Below are 22,390 nucleotides of genomic sequence, written 5' to 3'. Positions count from 1 at the left end.
CCCCGCCGGCAGCCCCACAATCCCCGCCGCCAGCCCCACAGCAGTCCCCGCCGCCGGCCCCACAGCAATCCCCGCCGCCAGCCCCACGGCAGTCCCCGCCGCCGGCCCCACAGCAATCCCCACAGCAATCCCCGCCGCCAGCCCCACAGCAATCCCAGCCGCCAGCCCCACAGCAATCCCCACAGCAATCCCCGCCGCCAGCCCCACAGCAATCCCAGCCGCCGGCCCCACAGCAATCCCCACAGCAATCCCCGCCGCCAGCCCCACAGCAATCCCAGCCGCCAGCCCCACAGCAATCCCCGCCGCCAGCCCCACAGCAATCCCAGCCGCCAGCCCGCCGGGAGCAGCGGGAGCCGGGAGCGGCGGAAGGGACGGGGCGGGCTGAGGGGAGGCGGCACCGGAGGCGGGAGCTCAGCCGAGCGCCGCCCGCGCTCCGCCCTCCGGCGCTGGCCTTCGCAGCCGGGAAAAGCCGGGAAGATGCTGGAGACGCTGCGGGAGCGGTTGCTGAGCGTCCAGCAGGATCTCACCGCCGGGTGGGTATCGCCTACGGCACCGCGGGGCCGCCGGGGAGAGCGGGAGAGGGTCCGCAGCCCGGCCGGGCGAGGAGGGGGGAAAGCAGGTGACCGGGGGCCGGGAGAGGCGTGGACTGGCACAGGGAGGGAGGAAGAGCGGGAGATTGCGCAGACGGAGCGGCTGCCGGGGCTGGTGTGTCACCCGGGGTGCCCTCCTGGGCGCGGGGACGGGCTGGAAGCGCGGCTCCGGGGTCCGGAATGGCGGTGTTCCCGGCTGGGCTGGCCGGCCGATGGAGCAGCGGCAGCCGCGGTGCCCGGGAAGCGGCTGCCGTCAGGGAAAGGGGGGAGAGAGAGGGACAGACAGACCGCTCTTGCGAGAGAAGATGTCAGCGGGGTCAATTAACGCGCTTGAATTTTTTATGAAGTTACCGACCTTCAAGGTTTCGTGGATCAGCGCAATCCCTCCAAGAGCGTTTCTGGGCGCCGCTTGGTGTGTGGAGAAACTTGCTCTTCCTGGGAAGATGTGTTACTGTCACTTGGGGAAAAGAAGCGCGGGATAAGCGCGCCGAACAGCCCCGTGCTTGCTTAAAAAGTAGAAAAATATCCTTCCTACGCTGCCTCGCGAGGTTTATTTGGGTAGGCCCCGTGTCGGTGCTGTTTTTAGCACAAGCAGGTGGCCCAAGGGAGTGTCACTGGAAGTCAGCAAGTGGCCGGAGGACAAGGTCATGCCTGTGCCGCAGAGCTGGTGGCTCATGATGAGCCACAGGGGAGGATTGTGCTGTAATCGATTAAAAACTGTGTGGTCTTTGACAATGTTAAGGCTGCCTTATAATACCCCTATGGTAAATATTTACGTACAGTGAGGAATTTCTGTTCCCCAAAAACTTAAAAGAAGCAGTTTATCGTTGCATACTTGTGCCAGTGTATGATGGTCAAGAGAAACTGAGAGAAGAGGCTGCCAATCAAACAGATAAATTGCTCACATGTTATCTCTCATCTTACCAAGCAGCAACTAAATATTCAACTTTCTTAGAAATACAGACAAAAGCATTGCTTTATTTCTGTCTGACTTTCTCCTTTTCTTCTCAGAGGAGCTGATAATGTCAGTACAGTGTAAGGCTCTCTGGAAAAGGGTGTTTTTCACGTGGTGAAAGAGAACAGAAAGGTCATAACATGCCAGATCTGATGGTCGTTTAACTCTGTGAATCTGTATTTGTGTTTTCCGTATTTGCTGCAGTAGAGTCAGTATATTTCCATATATTTTGCTTTCTTCCTGGTGTTGCAATGTTTTGTTCTGAGAACAATCCCTGATTTCATAATGTCCATCCTCGTGTTTTGGCAGCTCCGTTAGTATGCCCTTGTTCCAGTGTCCCGTCTTTAAGAGTTATTTTCGTCTGTGGTGTAATCTCTTCTGTAGTTTTTTTGCCATTGAGAGCCTGTATCTCAGAACCACAGTGGCAGAGGCTGTGCAAAGCATTTTTTTTTTTTCTCTTTAGTGTCCCCATGTAGACAAAACACAAGTTGACCTGGTTTGCCCCCTCTTACTTCCTAGACCGTGCAACCTAATTTCTTGGTGTTCTGAATTACTCTGTTCTGCACCCCACCAAAGTGGTAATAGAAGTAATTTTGTGATGTTGAAACTTTAGCTTAAAATAGTCTAATTCTCAAAACCCAAAGAAAGTATTTTCGGTGTCAAGTAGTGGCCAGCTTGTTAACGACACATAAACACTTGCAAAGTAGAACAAGCTGAATTTAATGACATTGCAATGGGGAAGGCTTTCCAGGGCTTCTAAAGAAATAATATAGCTTCCCAAGGAATATAGGGACATGTATGTATGCCTGAAAAAGATTAAATCTGCATTGTGTGGTTTAAAGACAGCAGTTTAGAGTTATTAGCCGTTTCTGTGGTCTCCTTCCTTGCTCAGCTGTGTCTGCTCTAATTCTGTGTGTCCTGTGAGCAAGGTATCTACAAATACTGGTTGTCTGAAAAAGAGTGGACAGTACTGGGGGGAGGGTTGTTTGGTTGGTTTGGAAGGGGGTTTTTTTGAGAGCAAGATACCAGTCGGTTTGAAATGGACCATGTGTGAAAGCAGCCTCAGATACCCTCAGTAGCAGTGCACTGTGGTGATACTGCTGGAGGCTCTGAAAGCTGGCAGAGGAAAAGTTGTGCTTGTGCTGGTTTTGTGTTGGCAGACTTATGGCAAGTGGGTATGTGTGTATGTGTGACTGTCATGCTTTTCCTTGCCACGAGATCCTTCCTGTAAATGGTATTCCTCAGAGAGGGATTGGTTACTTCTTTGCAGGTCTAATTTCTGTCTGCTGAGGAAATTGTATCAAGAGGTGGATGACTTGTATCCACAACTCCCAATTGCCTGATGCGCTTCTACAAAAAATCTCAAGATTTAGCAGTAGTGTCAGTGGAAGTAAATTCGTATGAGAGTCTCCACAAAACAAAGTGAAATTCGCTTTATTTGTGAAACAAGCTGAGACAAAATAACCTGTTATAGACTGGAATTAACACATTCTCTTCAAACAATTTGTTCTCTGGTTTTGGTGTTGTAAATGTCTGATGGATTTGTGTTTTGATTTGTAGGTTGAAGACTTTGGGTGACAAATCAAGAGATGCAAAGAAAAGCAGGCAAAGGTACTTCTGAATGTCTTAATATATAGCATTGATATAAGATATCCTTGCTAAGAAAAAAATCGAAGCGGCTCATATATATGAGCCAATTGGAAGAACACTTGCTTATAATTTTACAAAATACTATTTTGACAACAGAGAAGCTTAACCAAAGCAAATGCTTTGCTTAATACAACCTTCATTGATAGGCCTAAATAATTTCTAATGGCTGTCAATGAGTTTATAAATTAGTATTTAAATTAAATGAATATGCAGTGTTATTGTAGTACCTCATAGAAGATTCATGTTGCAGTAATTGTTTGCAATCTCTGTGAATCTCATGTTCTAAAATTGTAACTCAGAGGTATTTTTAGTGTAAAAACAGAAATAGGAACTTTTTTTTGGTGGAAAATATGTGTGTAATTAAATATTCAATTTTCTGTTTCAAGAAGTTTTGAGAATTGTGCTTATTTGGTTTTGTCTTTTTCATTGTTTTAGGGGTTTGTTTTAGTCCTCTGCGTTCTCTGCTCATTCTTTCTCTTCAACCTATAGGTTCTCTTCAACCTATATAAGCTACAGGGGAGACTACTTGATGTCTGTAAATGTCATCTGTGAGAGTAACTTCTTCAAATCAGCTCAGATATGCTTTAGTGTAAAGCATGTTCTTATTAAAAAATACTATGGAGACACAAATTGGTTTAAAAACAGGCCAAGTGCTAAAAATAAAGGATCTGAAATAAACTGTCTCAAGTTCTGAATCCTCATATTTTGGGTATAATTTTTTTTTAACAAAGGACCAGTTGTATGGACAAGGCATGGAGGCTAAACTAAGCTCTGAATAAAACTATTGTAACTAGCTGTCTTTGCATGTTTCCAGTCCATAATGTTTTGATTCTTCTGGAGTACTGTTATGAATACCCATTGCTTTTCGAGAAAAGCACTGGGTGAACCAATTGAAGCATCAGAAACGGGTATGCTGGGGTGGCTTTTGCTTTGCTGATAAAGTTCAGGGACAAACACAGCTCAGCTTGATTGTAAGCATGGCTGAGGGCCTATGGATGGGAGCCAAGGAGAGGCCAGCAAGGGTGGTGTTGGAATGGGAGCTTGTCACTGACCCTCTGACCAGAGAGAGAATGATGAATTCTCCAAACAGCTTGAGGAATCCTCTGTATCATTAAACCCCCATTCTTCATGGGGCCTTTAGCTTCCAGCTCCTGAAAGGGCAATCAGTATGCAATCAAGAAGTGCCCTGGGAGGGTGTCAAGGATAGCTACTTGATGCCTCTTCATAATCTCTTTGGCATGGGGGAATAGCCTTAGGAAAGCCAGAGCTCACCTGGAGTTGACGTTTACAAGAGATGTCAAGGACAAGAACAGCTGTTAGCCCTGCACTGGTAATAAGAAGCTGAAAAAAAACATGGGATTGGTGATGAATGGGGTGAATTACAGCAAATGTAGAGGTTGTGGAGTTATTTAATGCCTTTGTAGCTTCAGTGCCTTGTGCTTAGTGGAAAGGGTCAAGGAGACTGACCAGTAGTGAATGAAGGTACTCAAGCCCTAAAAGCCCACAAGATCATATGTGCCAAGAGGTATCTCATGAAAATCAAGAGGTAGAAATTCCATGTTTCCCTGGGAAGAAAGTGTCTCCTGCAACAATGCAGACTGGAGCTGACAGACTATCTGGGAAGTAGCTTTCCTAAAAAGACCCTGTCTTGGCAGACAGCAGGCTGAATGTGAGCCAGGGACATGCCTTGCTGCAGCCAACAGCTAATGGTAAACAATACCCAGACAGTGGGATTGAGGAAGGTGATTGTCCCCTGCATTTGGAACTCCTTAGACCCCTAACTACCCTGTCCACTTTGGTCCCCAGTTTGAGAAAAGTGTTAATATTCTGGAGCAATTTAGTGGAGAGCCACCAAAATGGTTGGGGCATGAACTCTGTGTATGAGGAAGGGCTGAGATGGGCAGTTGTTTAGCCTGGAGAACAGGTGACTTCACTGCATGTGAAGTGGTTATTGAGGAAACTGCTGTGTGGTGGGAACACGAAAGGTGATAGGCATAAGTTAAAACTTCTGAAACAGGAGATAATCAGGAAAAGCTGAGAAAAGCTTCCTGAAGAAACTGCTTTGATCTCGTGGCTGGTTTTAACAGGTGATTGTAATAGAAAGTTCTTGAGGTCCCTTTCCACCTCACTGATTCTGTCACTTTTCCCTTGCCTTAAGGACAGGAAGGTATAATGTATAGTAGTTCTTTTTTTTTTTTTTTTTTTTTTTTTTTTTTTTTTTTTTTTAATTCAAATTGTTTGGATGATAGTGCAGCACAGTCTGTTTGGGTGACATTCCAAGGGGCAAATTTTGGAGGACATCAAGATCTTCTCATCCTTAGAAGTACTGCATTGTTAATTTTCTAACTTATAATAAGATGCCTTTATACTTCAAGCTATTATTAATGGAAGTGTATGCATTGAGTAGGAGATCATTAGAGCATTAAACTGGCAAAGGTTCTTTAGCTTAATATTTATTTTTAGTGTAGAATATAGTAAGTGCAATATCTGTATTGAGGGACATGAACTGAAGTAGTAGTCTTTTTTTTCTGAATATTTCTCTGACCTTTTTTGGGTTAAAATTATGTTCATCTTGTATCTTTGTTAACTATAGTTGGAAATTGTTTAATAAAACTTATTTTTAATGGACACAGTTGAAAAGAGGTAAGAATAGGCAATCATAAAACATCAAGGGATAAAAGCAATCCTGGCTTTGGAATATTCTTGTCAGATACACCATGTAATGTATTTTAAGCCAAAATTGGCAAAATGTTTGTGAAAGTAGGAACAGTAGGAAACATTTCTGTGCTCAGCATATTTGTCAAGTGCAGATGTGTGTGCACATATTTTTTATAACAGCCTTCTCTTCTTTAATGATTTTGTACATTTGCAATTTATTTTATAGAACTGTTCAGTGTTTGCCAGAGTTTTCTGCTGGACTGGAGTTACTAAGCAGGTATGACTTTCCTTTTCTTTATTAGTGTTTGCTTCCTACATTAGATTTTTTAAAATCTAATTTCTTAAGAAAGAAATTAGAGAAGAAAATCAAAGTATTGCTAATGGGTTTTTGGTTATGCTGCAGTTAAACAGAGTGGTGGAGTGGTTACCAAATGATAAATGTGTTTAAAGCTTGCCCAGTCCTGAAGTGCTGTCACATTAATGAAACTGAAGGTCTGGAGGAAAAGCTGCATTTGAAAGATGACTTTGGTCCATGTCCTAATGCAAAGGGGTGAAGGAGGCCAGCACTGAGCCCCAGTCTGTGGTTTCATAACTTGGACATACTTGATATAATTTCCTTCTGTCTTTTCTTTCCTTTTTTTTTTTTTTTTTTTTTTTTTTTAATTGGGAGGGTTATATGTATGATTACAGTCTTGTTCATTTTTTTCATAATTAAATTGAGTTCCAAGTGATGTTTAAGGTGGTGAGTTGTCTTGTAGGTATTGCTGGGTCCATTTAGCTTTTAGTGATACTTAGCAGGTTAAAAAAACCAATTCACTTCTTCTCTAAAAGACATTATTTCTCACCGCATATTTGTCTTGGCAGAATGGTAAGTACTGGAAAGAATTACTCAGCTTTTTAGGCTGTAATTTCTGATAGTATCTGTAAATATAAGCACAGTGACATCCATGAATTCCTTTGTAAGGAGAACACAGTAAGAATAGTAGTTTTTCTTCTCTTCAGATATGAAGATGCTTGGGCTGCCCTCCATAAAGGAGCCAAAGATTGTGCAAAAGCTGGAGAGGTAAGAAAAAATGACAATGCCATACATGGGATATTTTAATATGTGTAAATGATTTTAAACTCAAATTTTTAGTCCCAGCCTACAGGGTTAACCTTGGCCCCTAAGTAAACACCCACACAGCCTTGTTCACTCTCACAGTAATGTAAACAGCAATGTAATGCAAATGTGAAGTAACAAATAACATGATGCAATGTAAACAGTTGCAAAGATGATGATGTATGTTACTGCTGTAGCTCTTTCAAAGCAGCATGGCTGCGAAAGTACAGAATGTATTTGGGGTTGAGGCCTCTTAGTGGTTTGTAGCAGGGCAGGGCTGTGACACTGACACTGTTGCCCACCCCTAGTGAGCAAGAGACAGCAAAATTGGCTTGCCCTGCTGAAAAGATTTGGGAAGTGTTTGTGCTTTCTCCTAATTTCATTCACTATTCCTGCCCTGGGAGCAAAGTGACGAGTTGTGTGGTTTATTTGTGGAATGAGGGGAAAGGAAATTTCCAGTAAGTGTTACCAATGCATTACTCAGCACGACTTTCAGTTTCAAGCCATGTTTAAGGGACAGACAGTGTAATCTGGGTGGCCACACTGTGGAACAGGACTGAGCTGTGGGGTTCTCTGTCCTGGCTTCACTTTGGCTGGGTGCATCATTCCTGGCTCTTCTCTTTACTTAGAAACTTCCGTGTATTGTTTTATAATGGATAAATAGCTCACTGTGTATTTACAGTAAGAAAGTCAGTCTCTTCTGTACTTCATTCTCTTGCCTAATGGTATGGTCCTGCTTTTCCCTGCATTCTAGTGAAAACCTTCAGGTGCTGGAGATGGAGCTCTCCTTGCCAGTTTGGTGTGTTTTACTGCTCATAATGGTTTTTTTTCCTGGAAAATCTCTTAAATGATATGGTCACGATTTTATAATACTTGCTATAATACATATATATATATATATATATATATATAGTATATATATAATATATATTATATATAATATATATTATATATTATTATATATTATGTATTATTATACATTATTACATATATTATATATTATTATTATATAATATATATTATATATGTATGTATTGTATAATACTTGCTATTGCTTTAAAAATTGTAGTTCTGAAAACAGTGTGAGGTTTCATATATATTAAACTAATGTAACCTAATCTCCCATGTTACGGCTGCTTGGGAAAATGAGAATGAAAAGCTTCCAAAAAGGCTTAAAATTTTCCATTAAATTCAGATATTTACTTTATACACAACTCAGTGTATGTATTGCTTGCTGACTTTTGTTTGTTACTTCTTTTATAACAGGGGAAAATAAAAACTGTGTAAGCACAGAAGATTGTACTGTAAAAGACCTAAAGGTCCACTTGTCCAGTATTTTATTTCTGCTTACTTGTGCTGTCTTATTTGTAAACGCATAAATTTATTAAGTGAAAATTTCAAGCTTTAGTTGCAGCTTACATGTTGAATGGTAGATGTTAACTACCAGTTCCTTGTACAAAATTCTCCTTTTAGATGATTGTCATTTCAGCTGCATTCAGTTATCTCAGGGCTGAAGTGTTTGTGGTGTTTGTCCCCATCTCATGGTGGCTTGTTTTGGTTTATTCTGTTTGCTTTACTGTTCTACTGATATAAATACCTATCCCAGTCTCAGAAATAGACATGGCTTTATTTAAGTAAGACTATTTGGTCTTCTGAAGTGTTCCGTTTCTAAGTGGCCTTTGGCATGAGTTTTCAAAACTTGTCTGGTGAAACAGGGTTTTTTTTTTAAACCGGGATAGGTAGCTGGAGGAATTTGCAAAAGATGGAAGTCATTCTTTTAAAAGAATTGATCTAAAGTGGGTAGAATTGTACATTTGAGAGCTTCTTTGCCCATTGCCAAGACTTTTTCAGTTTCTGCATATACAGACTATAAAAATTGAGGAGTTTAGAATGCAGATACAGCCACAGGCTGTAATTGTGTGCAAGAGGAATTAAGTAGAGGAATTAAGAGCAGGGAAACTAATTGAATTATCTCAATTATGTGTAAGGGAAACGTTTGTTGCCTAGGATCTCTTGATCCTGGGATTTTTCATAGAAAATATTAGCAAAACTTTGAAGCAGTGTATCCTTGTCTTATTACATAATAAAAATTAGGAAGAATAAAACAACAAGAATTGAGCTAATGTAGAAAGGTGTTCATAAACACTTGGCACTACTGCAGTATATCACAAAAGCAGAAGAGCAGTAATGTTGTAAAGGCAACATTTTTCTAAATATTCCTTTTACTTTATTTTCTAGACTACTTTGCATGTGCAGAATTTTCATTTTTATTGTAAACATGAAATTGGTATGACTGGCAGCATTAAACTCTTGATCTAAATATGCCCAAAATCGCAGCACTGTGCTGATGTTGTTGTTGTGCGCCACTGCAACACTGCTGCCAGAATTTCGGGTGCATCTTTTTTACAGTCAATAACATCCATAAAATACTTCCTTGCATTGATTAGTATATTGAAAAATAACTTTTTGTTATATTTTTGTTCAATGCATTTTGATATAAATATTCCCTACTCCAGGGGATTTTATTGAGCATGCTGTGTATTTACTTGAGGAGTACACAAGTGGCAATGTGGCAGGGTTGCTCTGCTGACCTTATGCTTCCAAATGTATTGATTATAAAAATTAGTCAAGATGCTCATAAACAGCTACGTAAATTTGCAATTAAAGACCTGTTTGTTGCAGCTGGTCGATAGTGAAGTTGTGATGCTTTCTGCACACTGGGAGAAGAAAAGGAACAGTCTGGTGGAACTGCAGGATCAGCTTCAGCAAATACCGGCGTTTTTAGCAGATCTGGAATGCCTCACAGCAAGCCTAGGTAAGTTCTTACAGACATAGCAAGCATTCAGATCAGTACAGAGGATTAGACTGAAGTTTGGCTGTTGTGAATGCTGTGATTATCAAATTTAATTTTGCTTTCTGTGGTAAAATTGTGGTTCTTAAACTTTTCTTGAAAAGATCAACAAGTAGCAGTGGTTGCTCTCCCAGAAGTTAAAATTTCGTGTGTGTTGCTTTTGGGAAAAAAAAAATTGACAAATATTTGAATAGGTGAAAAATGCTATTCTTGAAGTCTTATTAAATTATTAAGATTTTTGATAGCATGAACACTCATGTCTATAGCTGCTTCTTTTGGAGTCTATGTAATTTTACATGGTAATGCTTAAACTACTCATTTAGGGTGGGAGACAGGGAAATTTACCTGGCTAGGTTGACTTTCAAGGCAGAAACCTTTGGTTTTGAATAATTGTTGGTTCCAAAGGTAACTTCCATTGTTTGAATTAATGTACAGGATTAAGATATTCTGAAGTGATATCCAACTTTTCTATAGATGAATACTTATGCTGCTTATTAAGATTAGCAAACACCTCATGTTTATTAGGTGGATTGCAATTTTTAAGACTTTACCAGAGGTTAACCTGTTCATTTTATTTAAAAGGTGAATGCTTTGGTGGACTAATTCTGCAACTGTCATACAAAACTGTTGATCCACTGTTGAAAATTAAATTAAGAAAAAGATATTGGGGACTCTTAGTCTCTGAAAATCTCTACTATTGCTGAGCCTTGAAATGGGCAGGCAGCATTTGACAAGCAGCAGCCCTGTCTGTCCACAGTACATCTCTTGATGCTTCCATGAAAATCTATATGAGGTGAATCACATTAAGGCTTTGAAAAGCTGCTGTCTGCACATGGATTTTAGGTAGTTAAGTTTCCCAGGGACTGTGCCTTCACTCCTCTTTCTTACAGCAGCTGGGAAGCAGGCAGAAATTCCTCATGTGATTGCAACTCTTTTTTTTTTTTTTTTTTTTTTTTTTTTTTCTCTGTGAGATGGGCTGGATTTATGTTCTGACATGATGTGAAGAAAAGGAGGGTTCTTTTCTGTCGTCAAGGGCTAATTTCTCATTCTGCTGTGGTCAGTGGATGCACAAATCAGCTTTTGTTCCTGGGTAGGCTGGTAATAACTTTGCTATTTATTTCTGAACTGAGGAATGTATTCTACTTTCTATTGCAATTTTCTCATACCATCTTGTTTAATAAGGCTTTATCATCTGTGCTAACCATTTAATACTGGCTGTTTGAAAAAAAAAAAAAAAAAGGAATTCTAAGGAAATAAAAGTTCAAATAATGATTGATTAAAATACTGGATTTAGTATTATCATGCAGTCCACTGGTAGCCCAAAGATAAACAATATAATAGAAAGCTAACAGAATTGCCTTTATAGTTCATAACTGCAAATGCTGTAAATCCTGGTGGACTTGTGCTACTTTCTGATTTCTAATACAGTCTTATGAACTAGAATTAATCTTACTCCAAATGTAGAATTTCTTTGAGAGGTATGTCTCTAGATATTTTTGATACTGCAAATGTAGGATTTGAGGAAGTATTCAGCAGCCTGCTCAGGGAAGCTAATGAATTTTGAAGTGTAGTGCTATGGTTCTGAGATTTGAACCAAACCTCTAGCTTTACTTTTTGTGTCAGATTTTAAGTAATTTATCTAAATTTTCTTATTAGTTCCTAGCAACTGTGAATTTTTAAAAATTGTTCTGTGTTTTATTTTTTCTTCTAATAATTTTATGGAGTCTGTTTGAAGCGATAGATGTAATTTTACCAAATTCAACATCTAACTTTCTGGAGGTGATTTAACAGAAATTTACTGAAATATTCTGCTAACTGTTTTTAGTTTTTATAAACTGTATTCAGTTTTCTAAGAGATGACTATTACTCTGACTGTAAGTTTTCAGTATGAGTGAAACATGAGGTAAAAAAAGTGAAAATAGAATCACAAAGTGCTGGGTTATGCACCCATGATGTAATTTGTCTAACCATCATTTCAATAAAATAGTTGTTTCTTCTGACATGATATGCTTCTAATAAATCTATTAATGCTTTCATTTGAAAGTAGTTAGGGAACCCTGGCTGCTTTTGGTAGAAGAAATTTCAGATAATGGAAATGAACCTTTTTAGTGACCTACTTAAAATTGGTATGACTCATGTACAGAATCTTCAGCTTTTGCTATGTATTACAAGACACATTTTCATTAGCAATTTTATAAAGTTCTTTAGCTTAGGTATTCACATTATCAGTCATCCCTGACTTGAAGTAGAAAGTCTGTGTCTTCATTTGATAAATTTACTGTGTTATGCAATATCTTGTGGCAGCTACTGAGAACTTTGAAGAAAAAATTACTCTCATGTAAAAGTGAAAAGGACTTTCAAAGTGCAGAATTGGAATCATCACTTAAGGCCATTTTTATTTGAGCTGTTGTAGAAAGTATCTGCTCACTGATATCCGGCATACTTAGTATGAAATGCATTTTCATGTTTGAGCAGTGGCATTTTGCTCAAACATCTGTTTTGATTTCAGCAAATCAATACACACAAACATTGATCCAAATCCACTTTTTCTCCAGTCCTTTTTTTTTTTTTTACCTTTTTAAAAAGATCAAATGTTAATTCTTAACTTAATACTAGTTTCAGAAAGACTGATGTTGTACATAGGTGACAGATCCAACATAGGTTGAAAATGTTTTACTGATGGGACTGGGAGGAAACTAAGACTGGGAATTTAGTCACAGAGCTAAAAGCCTTTGCCTCTTAGTCTTCAGGGTGTTTTTTGGTTTTAGTGGGTTTTTTTTGGTTGTTTGTTTTTTGGTTTTTTTAAGTGAGGGCTATAGGAGGGTGTGAAAATTCATTGTGGAAACAGATTCTTTTGCAAGGATACTTTAGGAGAAGTATCCTTGTTTACAGCTTTACTAAAAGGTCAGTCTTTTTTATTTCAGATTGTGTATGAAGTATGAAAGTTGCCATTTTCTAGCTTTGCAAAATTCAGTCTAATTTTTTCAGAATTTGTATTTACCTTTTACTGAGAAAATCAGGGAAAATCTATGTAAACCTAGGGAATTTGAAGAATACTGTGTAATGACAGCTGTGTTCAACGGGGAGTTTTTCTTCACAGGCTTCAGGGCACACCACTTCAGCAGAGGGGGTTGTTGTATTAGGTAGAGATATTTATGTGCAAAAGGCATACAGTTTGATGCCGTAAAGTTGGAAGTGTTTGAGGATTGAATGCACAAGGAAAAGGATCCTGGTGTACTTGCTTTGAAGTTTCAGCAAAGAAGCTGCTTTAAGTTCATGTAAGTGGTATACTGCTAGCTGGGTTTAAGATCCTTTCTGTAAAAACAGATAAAAATTGAGCACTAGTAGAACTGTAATTATATAATTTTTTTTTCTTTTTTTTTGGTTGCAGCTGAATTGAACTCTTCCTAGTCATATATGCCTTTCACTGCTCATTTTAAGCTTTTAGTAATCTCTGCCCCTGTGTGGCCTAGAGGTAGAGGGAACGTCTTTGATGTAATTGTTTCCATCCTTTCTGCTTTTTACCTTTTAGTCAGAAAATAAATGAGCTTTGTAGAAATGTCTTTAATACTTCTGCATAGTTTCTGTTTTTTGAGTGGCTGGGACAGTTCAGGAAAGCTACATCTAAAGTTAGTGGAAGCCTATTTTCTGACATACAGCTGTGATTTAGCTATTCTAACAAATTTTGTACTCATACAGAACTACAGATAACATAGATTTCAGTTAGTAAAATTATGTGGTAAATATAAGTTTGGTACACTTTAGAAAGGAAGTGTTTTCTGGATAAAAAAAAAATCTGTGGCTGTTGAGTTCTAGGTAAATACCTTAATACCTGATAGCTGGTAAACTAAGGAAAACAGTGTATGCTGATGGAAGATGATCCAATATAATGTCACCTGGCCAAATTTTAAACATACTTCAAAAGAATTAAAACTAAGAATTAAAGTTTCAAATCATGTTGTTATACTGGTGGTAATACAGCCCAAACTGCTATAACTGGAGCGATGTTACCCAAAGATTAAGGGTTTTTTTTCTGTCTAATAAAAAATACTATTTCTACCGAGTGTGGCATATTGCAATTCAAGAAAATTTTTAATCTAAAAGCAAATACATTTTTTAAAATCTGAAAAATATTTAGAGGAGATGTTTTTTTTTTTACAGCCTAAGTTTGAAATTGATTAAATCTGTAGTTTTGCTTGGCACTATATGCGCAGTGCATATAGTCTCTTTTGAGAAGAGAGATCTTAATTCTCAGCTGTAGCTGGTGCTGCTGCAACAGAGCTTGTCTTCAACTATTTTTTGTGAAAATCAATTTTTCTTTCATTTCAGAAAGGAAAAAAAAACTTCTGAAACCTCTGTTGCAGTAAAGCAGGATTGTTGCCTCCTGGAGAGGTCTCTGGTGTCCGTTCCCGTTCTTCAGGAGCACACTGTTTTCTGAAATTCCCACTAGAGGCTGCTCAAATGCAAGTGCTAGGAATCAGTTGCTGTCTAGAATTCACTTTTCTTCATCCTCTTTATTTTCCTGTCCTTTGTTGTTGTTTTTTAATATTATTTCATCAGCAAATACAGCAAAGCAGGTGGTGAAGGTTTTTTAAGTGGAAAAAACAGTGGTTGATAGGTACCTTGGTAAATTATCTTCAGTCCTGCTGTGTTTGAGAATTTTGCAGATTATTAAGGGAGCAATTATTCTGAAAAGCAAGTTAGCACAATAGAGGTATTTGGATTTTAATGCACTCAGAGAAGTCCATTTATTAAAGAAAAAGGGCCTACCAATCATAATTGTAATCATGATATTACATTTTGAATACATCTGGATGTTGTCAGAGGAAATTGAGTATGTGGTAAACAGTGAATGTTCTACATCACAATATGTAGAACTGAAAACATTTTTTCCCCTCAAACTTGTTTCTGCATTAATTGCCAATTGCCTTTCTTTCTTTCTTTCTTTCTTTCTTTTTTTTTTTTTTTTTTTTTTTTTTTTTTTCCCAATCTCTCTCCCCTCCCCTTAGTGATCTGTATATCTGAGAAAAATAATTTAGGGAAATATTTGCCTATTATATGATTCATATTCCCCTTTCCTATTGTTGTGTATCTTCCTTGTTAGGGACTAAAAAAATGATGTTAAGTGAAGCTGAACATATGAATATGCATCCTAGGAAATTTGCTTATGGAGTCTTAACTTCTGCTTTTTTAGGGAAACCACAAGGATGGATATTTATAATGGAGCAATGGCTAAGGAAGTTGAAATTATGTGCTGTCCAAGATAGGCTTCAAGTAGAATGGCCAAGCCAGAATGGAGGATTTGGCTAATGCCTTCAGCTTACTTCAGTTTCCTTCTTTTGAGCATCCGAAATACATTAACTCTGGCTGCTGTTTGTAAAAATTATTCTTGCTTCTGCAATTTACCTTCCCCCTGGTATAGGAGAGGTCCTGGCAAAAACATGAATAATATTCCTGTAAGTCACACAGTTTTATCCCAGAGTGAACAGCTGGTTTGGGTTAGGGAAAACAGTTTTTCCACTGTGGAATCCTGAGGAGAGACATGAAATTTAGCATTAATCACTGTCAGGGAGAGTGATCCTTTGATACAAGGTTCACATGGGTTAATTCTGATGAGGAAGGACCTCAGGAGTTGTCTAGTGCCAGTTTCTGCTCAAAGCAATGTGAGCTATGAGATGAGATCAGTTTTCCCAGGATTTGTCATAGACAAGATCTATTTGAAGTTGAGACTGAGCAATTAGGCTTAAAGATGATATTAAAAGATGTGTATGTAAAATAGGTAGATCTAAACGTAAAATTTACATGTGTATGTAAAATAGGTAAATCTCTATATTTAGCTATCACTAAAGGATCTGTCTTCAGAGACATAAATATGTGTTCTTTTATGTTACCATGACATAATGTGAAAGTTAAAATTCTCCCTGTATGCTTAATTTTTGCTCCATTTGAATAAATGAAGGTTTGTCCTGGCTTTGGCCAGCACAGCTTTATTCCTTGGATTGGTACCGTGTAGGAAGTGCTAAACTGGCAGTCTGCTCAGGAAGGAAAAGTGTGAGTCCTGAATGCTTCTCTTCCTCAGATGCAGGCCAGGAGCCTGTGACACGATGATGTGGGGACAAATAGAGTGGCTCAGCATCTTACTACGAGGGAACTTCAGGCAGATCTCCCCCTTAACGTGGCTCTGCTGCCACTCTTTACTGTGGGATTTGGGCTGAGATTTGTTTGTCTTTTGGAGCCATTTATATGTGTGTAATTATCACCATGTTAGTTATTTACCTTTATGAAATCTTGTTTCTGTTCAGGTGAGTTGTCTGTCTGTTGATGCAATTTGATATTCATACAAGTCTTTCTTACAGCCCAGCTAGAGGCAAACTTTGAGGAAATGGAGAATCATCTGTTGTATCTTGAGGAACTATGTGAGCAGTGTGAGTTGGAAAGATACAAATGTATTCAGACATTACAGCTGGAAAACTACAAGAAGACAAAAAGGTAAATAAAACAATTGTTATAAATTAGCATACAATATAAGCCTTTTGTAATTAATGCCCCTCATATATAATATAATCTAATCCATTTTATTTTCATGTTCTAAAGAAACAATAGTCTTTGACAGGACATTGCAAATTTGTAGTAGATTCATTGAACATCTTAGTGATGAACAAAGACTGCATGTGTTTGGAAAATTATCATGACAATGTTGTTAAGATGAAGTCATGTTTATTATTCTCTGCAAAGAATTGGACTAAGGGCTGTTGCTAATAAGCATAGATAAACTGTTGTTTCTTTTAATCCCTTGCTCTGGTTCATGGATTTCTTCTTTTTTTTTCCCCCCCCCACCATGTACCTGTCAGGGTAGGAACTGAATTTTCCTCTATCTTTGTTTCAGTTCTATCAGTATCCTATAAGTACCTTTCACTCTGTATGAAAGGTATTAATCTCCTGCCATTCTCTTACTTGTAAAAGCAGGGCATTAATTCTTGGAATCAAAGTTCAGCTTAAAGCAGTGTGTGTGAAAATTCAGAACTTTCAACTAGTGAGCTTCAGGTTTACCTGAAAGATAAGGTAGCAAAAGAGAAATATCAAGTGCTTAAATAACTTAAACTGTTGACTTCCTTGATTTCTGTTACTGCCAGTGCAAAAAATAACCTAATATAAGGAGATAAGAAAAGCAGTATTATATTCATCCTATAAATTAGGAAATGAGGAGTTGAATTGAAGCAGTTTGTCAAAGACAGTGTCTGCCAGCCTGTTAGGGAGGGGTGGGTAGATGTGGATGTTGACTGATGTGGAGTTAACCAGGTTGGTTACTTGATCCCTCTCCAGGAGGGACTCCTGCTGTTAGCCAGGGGAAGCACCCTGGCACCCTTCTTGCCTCCTTGATTGTGGAAGCAAGTTGGATACATGTGGTAAGGTCAGAATAACTGGTTTGTCTCACAGTTCTGATGAGGATGTGGGTGATCAAGGGCAGGACTGTGCCAGACAGCACTTGGCCACATTTTGCTTAGCTGATCTGTGTTCTTTTTCTTAATCTTCTTGCCAGTCTTGTACCTCTTTCTACTTTTTTATTTTTTTTTAAATGATGGTCTCCTCCCAAAAGACCTATTCACCCCTGATTACTTCCTCCATATTGGTCCTCATTTATTATCTGAGGAATCTTACTCTTCTATGGTGTTACAACTCCAGTTACTGAAAGAGTGCTGGTGTTACAGGTTCTACCTCCCAAAAGGTCTCTAATATCTTAAAGTTTCTGCTTCAATTTTCTGTGAAATTTGGCTGTTTCTCACCTAACCTTCCTTTAAACACCTGTGAAATCCAGTCATCCCTCATGGTGCTGTCTGTGGCTTTTGTCAGTATCTTATTATGTTATCTGTCACATCTGGCAATTTCTCATATCATGTCACTTTAGTTTTTCATGTCCTGTTCAGTTGTCTTAACCTCAGGCCAGGGCCTCAGCAATGGTCTGTAATTTTCCTGCAGCCTGGATTTTCTCTTTCCCAGGCCAGGGCAATTCCATATTCTCTCTCCAGGAAAAGTCAACAGCAGACAGGCTGAATATTCACTTGTTCAGACCTACTTGAGTAATTTAAATATTTGAGTGATAATTCCAAAATTCCAAATATGTGCTATTTAACCAAAAAATGCAAGTTTAAAATGTGTGTAAAGCAACAGATTTGGTCCCATTTAATGACCTATACTAAATGACCTTTCTACAGTTTTCTAAGTGTTTTTTTGTTCTGTCTACCATCCTTGCTCCCTTTCCCCTAGCCACTGCTTTCAACATCAAAATAAAGTGTTAAAACATTGCCTGCTCTGCTTAGGATCATCTAATCAGTTTTATAAATAGAATGCTAAGCAAGCTACTTAGTGTAATGGTAAGCGGATTACATTTGGTCAGACCTAGACAAAACAGGAAAAATGCAGGTAATTTCTGGTTGATCATTACCACTGTATTTATTTAGGTAAGAAATTAACTGCTAGCTCGTTACTGGAAGGACACTTGCCAGTGTAGGTGCTTGAAGAGGGAGCAGCCGGGAACTTGTGAGTGTGATTTGTGGTGTATGTTTGGAACTTGTATCCTCAGTGTCTCTTTAGCACTTGGGGTTTTCACTGTGATACCAGCTGAAAGAATCAAGGAGGGAGGGATGCTCTCTTTTTAGCATAGAAGTTATTTTCTGGAAGTGATTTCGTGTTTGGGGGAAAAAAAAAATGGTATTTCACGTGTTTTGACAATATAGGGATGAAAACTGAGATGAACATTAACTCGAGAAACTCGGGTTATTTTAAGCATGTAACAAAATGTAATTTTGTTATAAAGTCACTGTAGAGCTTAGGCTAGAAGCTAATGTGTTTCAAGTCTTTTGAAAAAAATCCTATATGAAAGAAGAAGGTGCTTTAGGTCAACATTTAACCTATGAAATTCAGCTTATGGTAACTATGGGAACTTACTTTAAGAAATAGGTCTCTCTATATTAAATAGAACAACTTCATTTCAGTTCAAACAGATGAATTCTTTTGCTTTTTTCATTGTCTCGAGTACTAATTTTAAAGCAGATTCATGAATCCAGGATATTTTCCAAGTTATTTGAAAGCCTGGTGTTTGGGGGAATTGGAGTTGGGTTTTTTTGTGGAGATCCTTATCTCTGGAATTTTAATATTCTTGTGTTTAAATCCATTGATCAGGGTACTGGTACTGTTGTATGAAGTCTGGATTCCATCCTTGTTTTCTCTGGTTAATCTCTCTGCAATTGTTTGGATATATGTTAGCATTAAACCATGTCATTTTGTTTCTTGTCTTTTTTTCAATGAAGCACAATTCTTCTTCGCTTTCGTTCATTCTCCTGCTGAGGATATTCTGATTGCAGAAAACTTCCTGTCTCTTTAGTCTGGTGTGGTAATTCTTGCTTTCTCAAGTGCACAGTGTCATTTAGGAAGCAGTATCAGGAGCTCACTTTTGTGTCATCTCTTTTTTGTGCCCTGAATGGCAGCCCTGTGGTAAGATAAAAAATTTCTGACCTGAAGCCATACTTCCTGTGAAGCTCTTGGTACCATTTGTATCCATTTCAGAGAGATCACCATGTTTTGTGAAAAAGCAGCTTCTGATTGTTTTGTCAATTAAAAGGAGCTGCCCAAATGCAGCGTTTTGTAGGAATACATTGGGAATAGCAGGGTCCTTGTCACTGGAAATGAGTGAATAGATTTTACTGTATGTTATTTGACTTAATTGTCTGAATGATAATTTTTAGGATGTCTTTTTTAAGAATCCTCTCTGTTTTTCAGTATTTGTCAGCTTTGAGAACAGATATAGAATTAAAATAAGTGTAAAAATCTAAAATCCAAACCTTAGTGGGACTATTGTTTTTCCTTTTTGATGTTATTTAAACAAATGCTTTACTTGAAGAGAAAATATGTTCTTAAAATCTGTGTTTATTCCTAGTTTTTTAATTTTACAGGTTTCTTTGTGGTCAAATAAAGTGTAACCCCATGCTTTTGTAATTAGTGCAGTAGGTGAGGAGTTGGACAGATTATCATAGTTCTTGTTGGATGCATTGCCATGCCATGATGGGGCTTTAGTGCTTCTGGGGGAGGAGAAAGTATGATTTACTTTCTCATTCAGAAGGGCATAAAATTTATGGCAACTGCGTTGTGTAGATTAGAGATGTGTGTGAGAAAATGGCTTAATTACTGTTGTTTCCTTCTGTAGACTTTATCCCTCTTTTTAATTGCTTTGGGAACAAAAGGAACAGTAAGGGTTGTTGGGTGTAGATACAGTGGCTTATCTTAGGCCTGACCAACATAAGCATTTGAAAAGTAAATACACAAAAACCTTCCATATCTGTAGCTCTTGTTTAGATCCCACAGCATTCCTCAAGCGATAGGCTGGAACAGTACTCTGTATCGTAATTCCCTCCCACCCGGCAGTGATACATTTAAATTTTACCTTCATAACCCTTTCAAGGTTTACATGTAATATATAAAATTTACCTCTTATATGTAAAAAGCGTATATGCGCCTTTGTTGCAAATGTTTTGAGCAAGTTTATTTTTCCTTTTGATGTTAGGAGTACCGAGAATTGTCTCTGAGACCACAGCTATATGTTTCATAGTTTTCATCAGTGTAAATTTCCATGCCATACTCTTTTTGATCAGTCCCCTAGTGGTATAGGTTTGGAGCTGCTACACCTCTGTGTAACTGGGTACCTAAATAAACATTTTTGCAAGATTGGATGGAGAGCTTCTGTTGTCTTCAGGACAGTTTACATGGCAGATGAGCAGTGCATGACTGGCTTTGCATTTTCATTAGGCATTGAATAAGTTTCTGTACTCACATTGCAAAGATCTTTTCTATCCTGTTTCGGGAGTTTGGATACAGCACAATCAGCAGCAGGTGTTTTCATGGTGATAACTGGCTGGAATGAATTTTACGGCCATCAGTTGTTGCAGTTCTTTGGGAAAACACATGGAATGAGAATTCTTGTTGATCCTTAAGAGACTTACACAGGCTTTGGGAGAGTTTTGTTGATAATTCTGCTTTCTTTTTTTGTCGTTTGAGGGCTCTGAACTTTCCTTTGTTTGCAAGAACTCTTGCATTGCAGTATTCTGCAAACAACAAGCCCAAAGGAGTATGCTGCTTCATTATTAGTGGATTTTACTTCCATCAGTGCTCCCAGTATTTGGAAACACTGGGCAAGACGGAACACTCAGCAGATTTGGAGATTGCAGGGGTGTTGGCAGTTTTTTCTCTTATTTGCAAAGTGTGAATGCACAGTATAATTTATGTCACTTTTAAGTTGATTTAATTTTGCCTTTTCTATGGTGACCTTTGCTTGATACAGAGAGACAATGACATTGTTACAAAGAGATGTGCAGCTTTCCTTCTCCTTATAGTCTTGTTTTCTTTCAAATAGGCAAATAAAATACTTTTTTCTTTGGTTTTTGTGACCTGTGGTTAAAGACTGAATGTCTGTGTTGGATCCTGTGTATCCTACAGCACCTTTTAATAACGTTATCTAGAAAATGTTAAAACATTATGTCAATCCTGCATAATTTATCTCTACCTTTATGTGGTGCTTGTTAGTGGGTATAATCTTCAAATCCTGTCAAGCTGTTAATACCAGGCATTCTTTGTCCAGACTTACCATACCAATAATAGGAACAGATGGTTTAGGGTTGCCTTAATCATCATTTTGTACCCTCCCTCTCTTCAAATATGCATTATTTATATGTGTAATTAATTCATTGTGGCTAGTGGCAGAAGAACAGGGCTTAGGTGCTTGCCATTACTGCACTAAAATTCATTCTCTGTGCTGTGCCTCCTGATAATTTCTGTGTTTCTTTGCTATGGATTATTTCCTGAGATCTTTGATAACTCCTTTCCACTTATATTGAAAACCAATTCATTTAGAAGTAGCTTAAAGAAATGTGTTAAATGCATTTATTGATGATGCTTCTGTGAGGGGTATGTTACATTCCTATGTATTTACATTTACATTCAAATGTTGAGGATGCCTGAAGAGATGCAAGTTGTAACTTCTATCTGGCACATGAATTGCATTCATGCTGCATGGAACCACATTCAGCATTTTAGGTGAAGCTTGCACATGGAGGCACAAGCTCTTTTTACTTACTCATTTCTGAGTTAGGGTTGTACCGTATGTCACTTACGAATAAAGCTTGGCCAGTTTTTGAATACTGTCATTTTTCTTCTTTTTAATGCTTATGGGGAAATTGATGGCCAGGATAAAAGAAGGTCTGCAGTTTCTTGTATGGCTGCTTACCAAAAACAGTTTCGCAGGAACTCCTTTTCTTTCTAGAAGAAAATGGTGGAGTTGATGGTGGAGGTGGCCTTTGATGATGGATTGTTTGTGCATTCTCTTAAACTTTCCCTTCTCTTATATTCTTTCTAGTTTCTCAAATTGTAGCTTCTCTTAATTCTCTGTTCTCAAATTCCAGCTTTAAACTTTGGTTCCTAAAATTTTGGTTGTATGACAAAAACAATGTTGATACATACATGTTAATGATTAAATGACTTTGCATACTAAGTTTTTAAAAAGTTTAAAAAAATGTAAAAATTGTCAGGCTTTTTGGATG

At 38.3% G+C, this 22,390-nt stretch overlaps 1 protein-coding gene across 3 annotated transcripts in view; it reads left to right on the top strand.

Moving 5' to 3' along the window:
* The first annotated feature begins 436 nt into the window (after window positions 1-436).
* Window positions 437-22,390, top strand: part of DTNBP1 (dystrobrevin binding protein 1) — a 68,925-nt gene continuing 46,971 nt past the window's right edge. Inside the window, exons 1-6 of one of the 3 annotated variants that reach the window (XM_066324267.1) lie at window positions 437-533; window positions 3,106-3,156; window positions 6,080-6,130; window positions 6,856-6,916; window positions 9,635-9,767; window positions 16,160-16,292. In XM_066324267.1, the coding sequence (XP_066180364.1) occupies window positions 478-533; window positions 3,106-3,156; window positions 6,080-6,130; window positions 6,856-6,916; window positions 9,635-9,767; window positions 16,160-16,292 (485 nt within the window). In that variant the 5' untranslated portion in view covers window positions 437-477. Of the gene's footprint in view, window positions 534-924; window positions 1,003-3,105; window positions 3,157-6,079; window positions 6,131-6,855; window positions 6,917-9,619; window positions 9,768-16,159; window positions 16,293-22,390 lie in introns of those variants that run through there. The other 2 variants (XM_066324250.1, XM_066324258.1) reach the window with 2 other exon arrangements.

This window comes from Sylvia atricapilla, chromosome 1 (genome assembly GCF_009819655.1).
Source record: "Sylvia atricapilla isolate bSylAtr1 chromosome 1, bSylAtr1.pri, whole genome shotgun sequence".
In the NCBI taxonomy this organism is placed as follows: Eukaryota; Metazoa; Chordata; class Aves; order Passeriformes; family Sylviidae; genus Sylvia; species Sylvia atricapilla.
The sequence above is the reverse complement of the archived record's forward strand: the minus strand, read 5'-3'. Positions and strand labels throughout refer to the sequence as shown.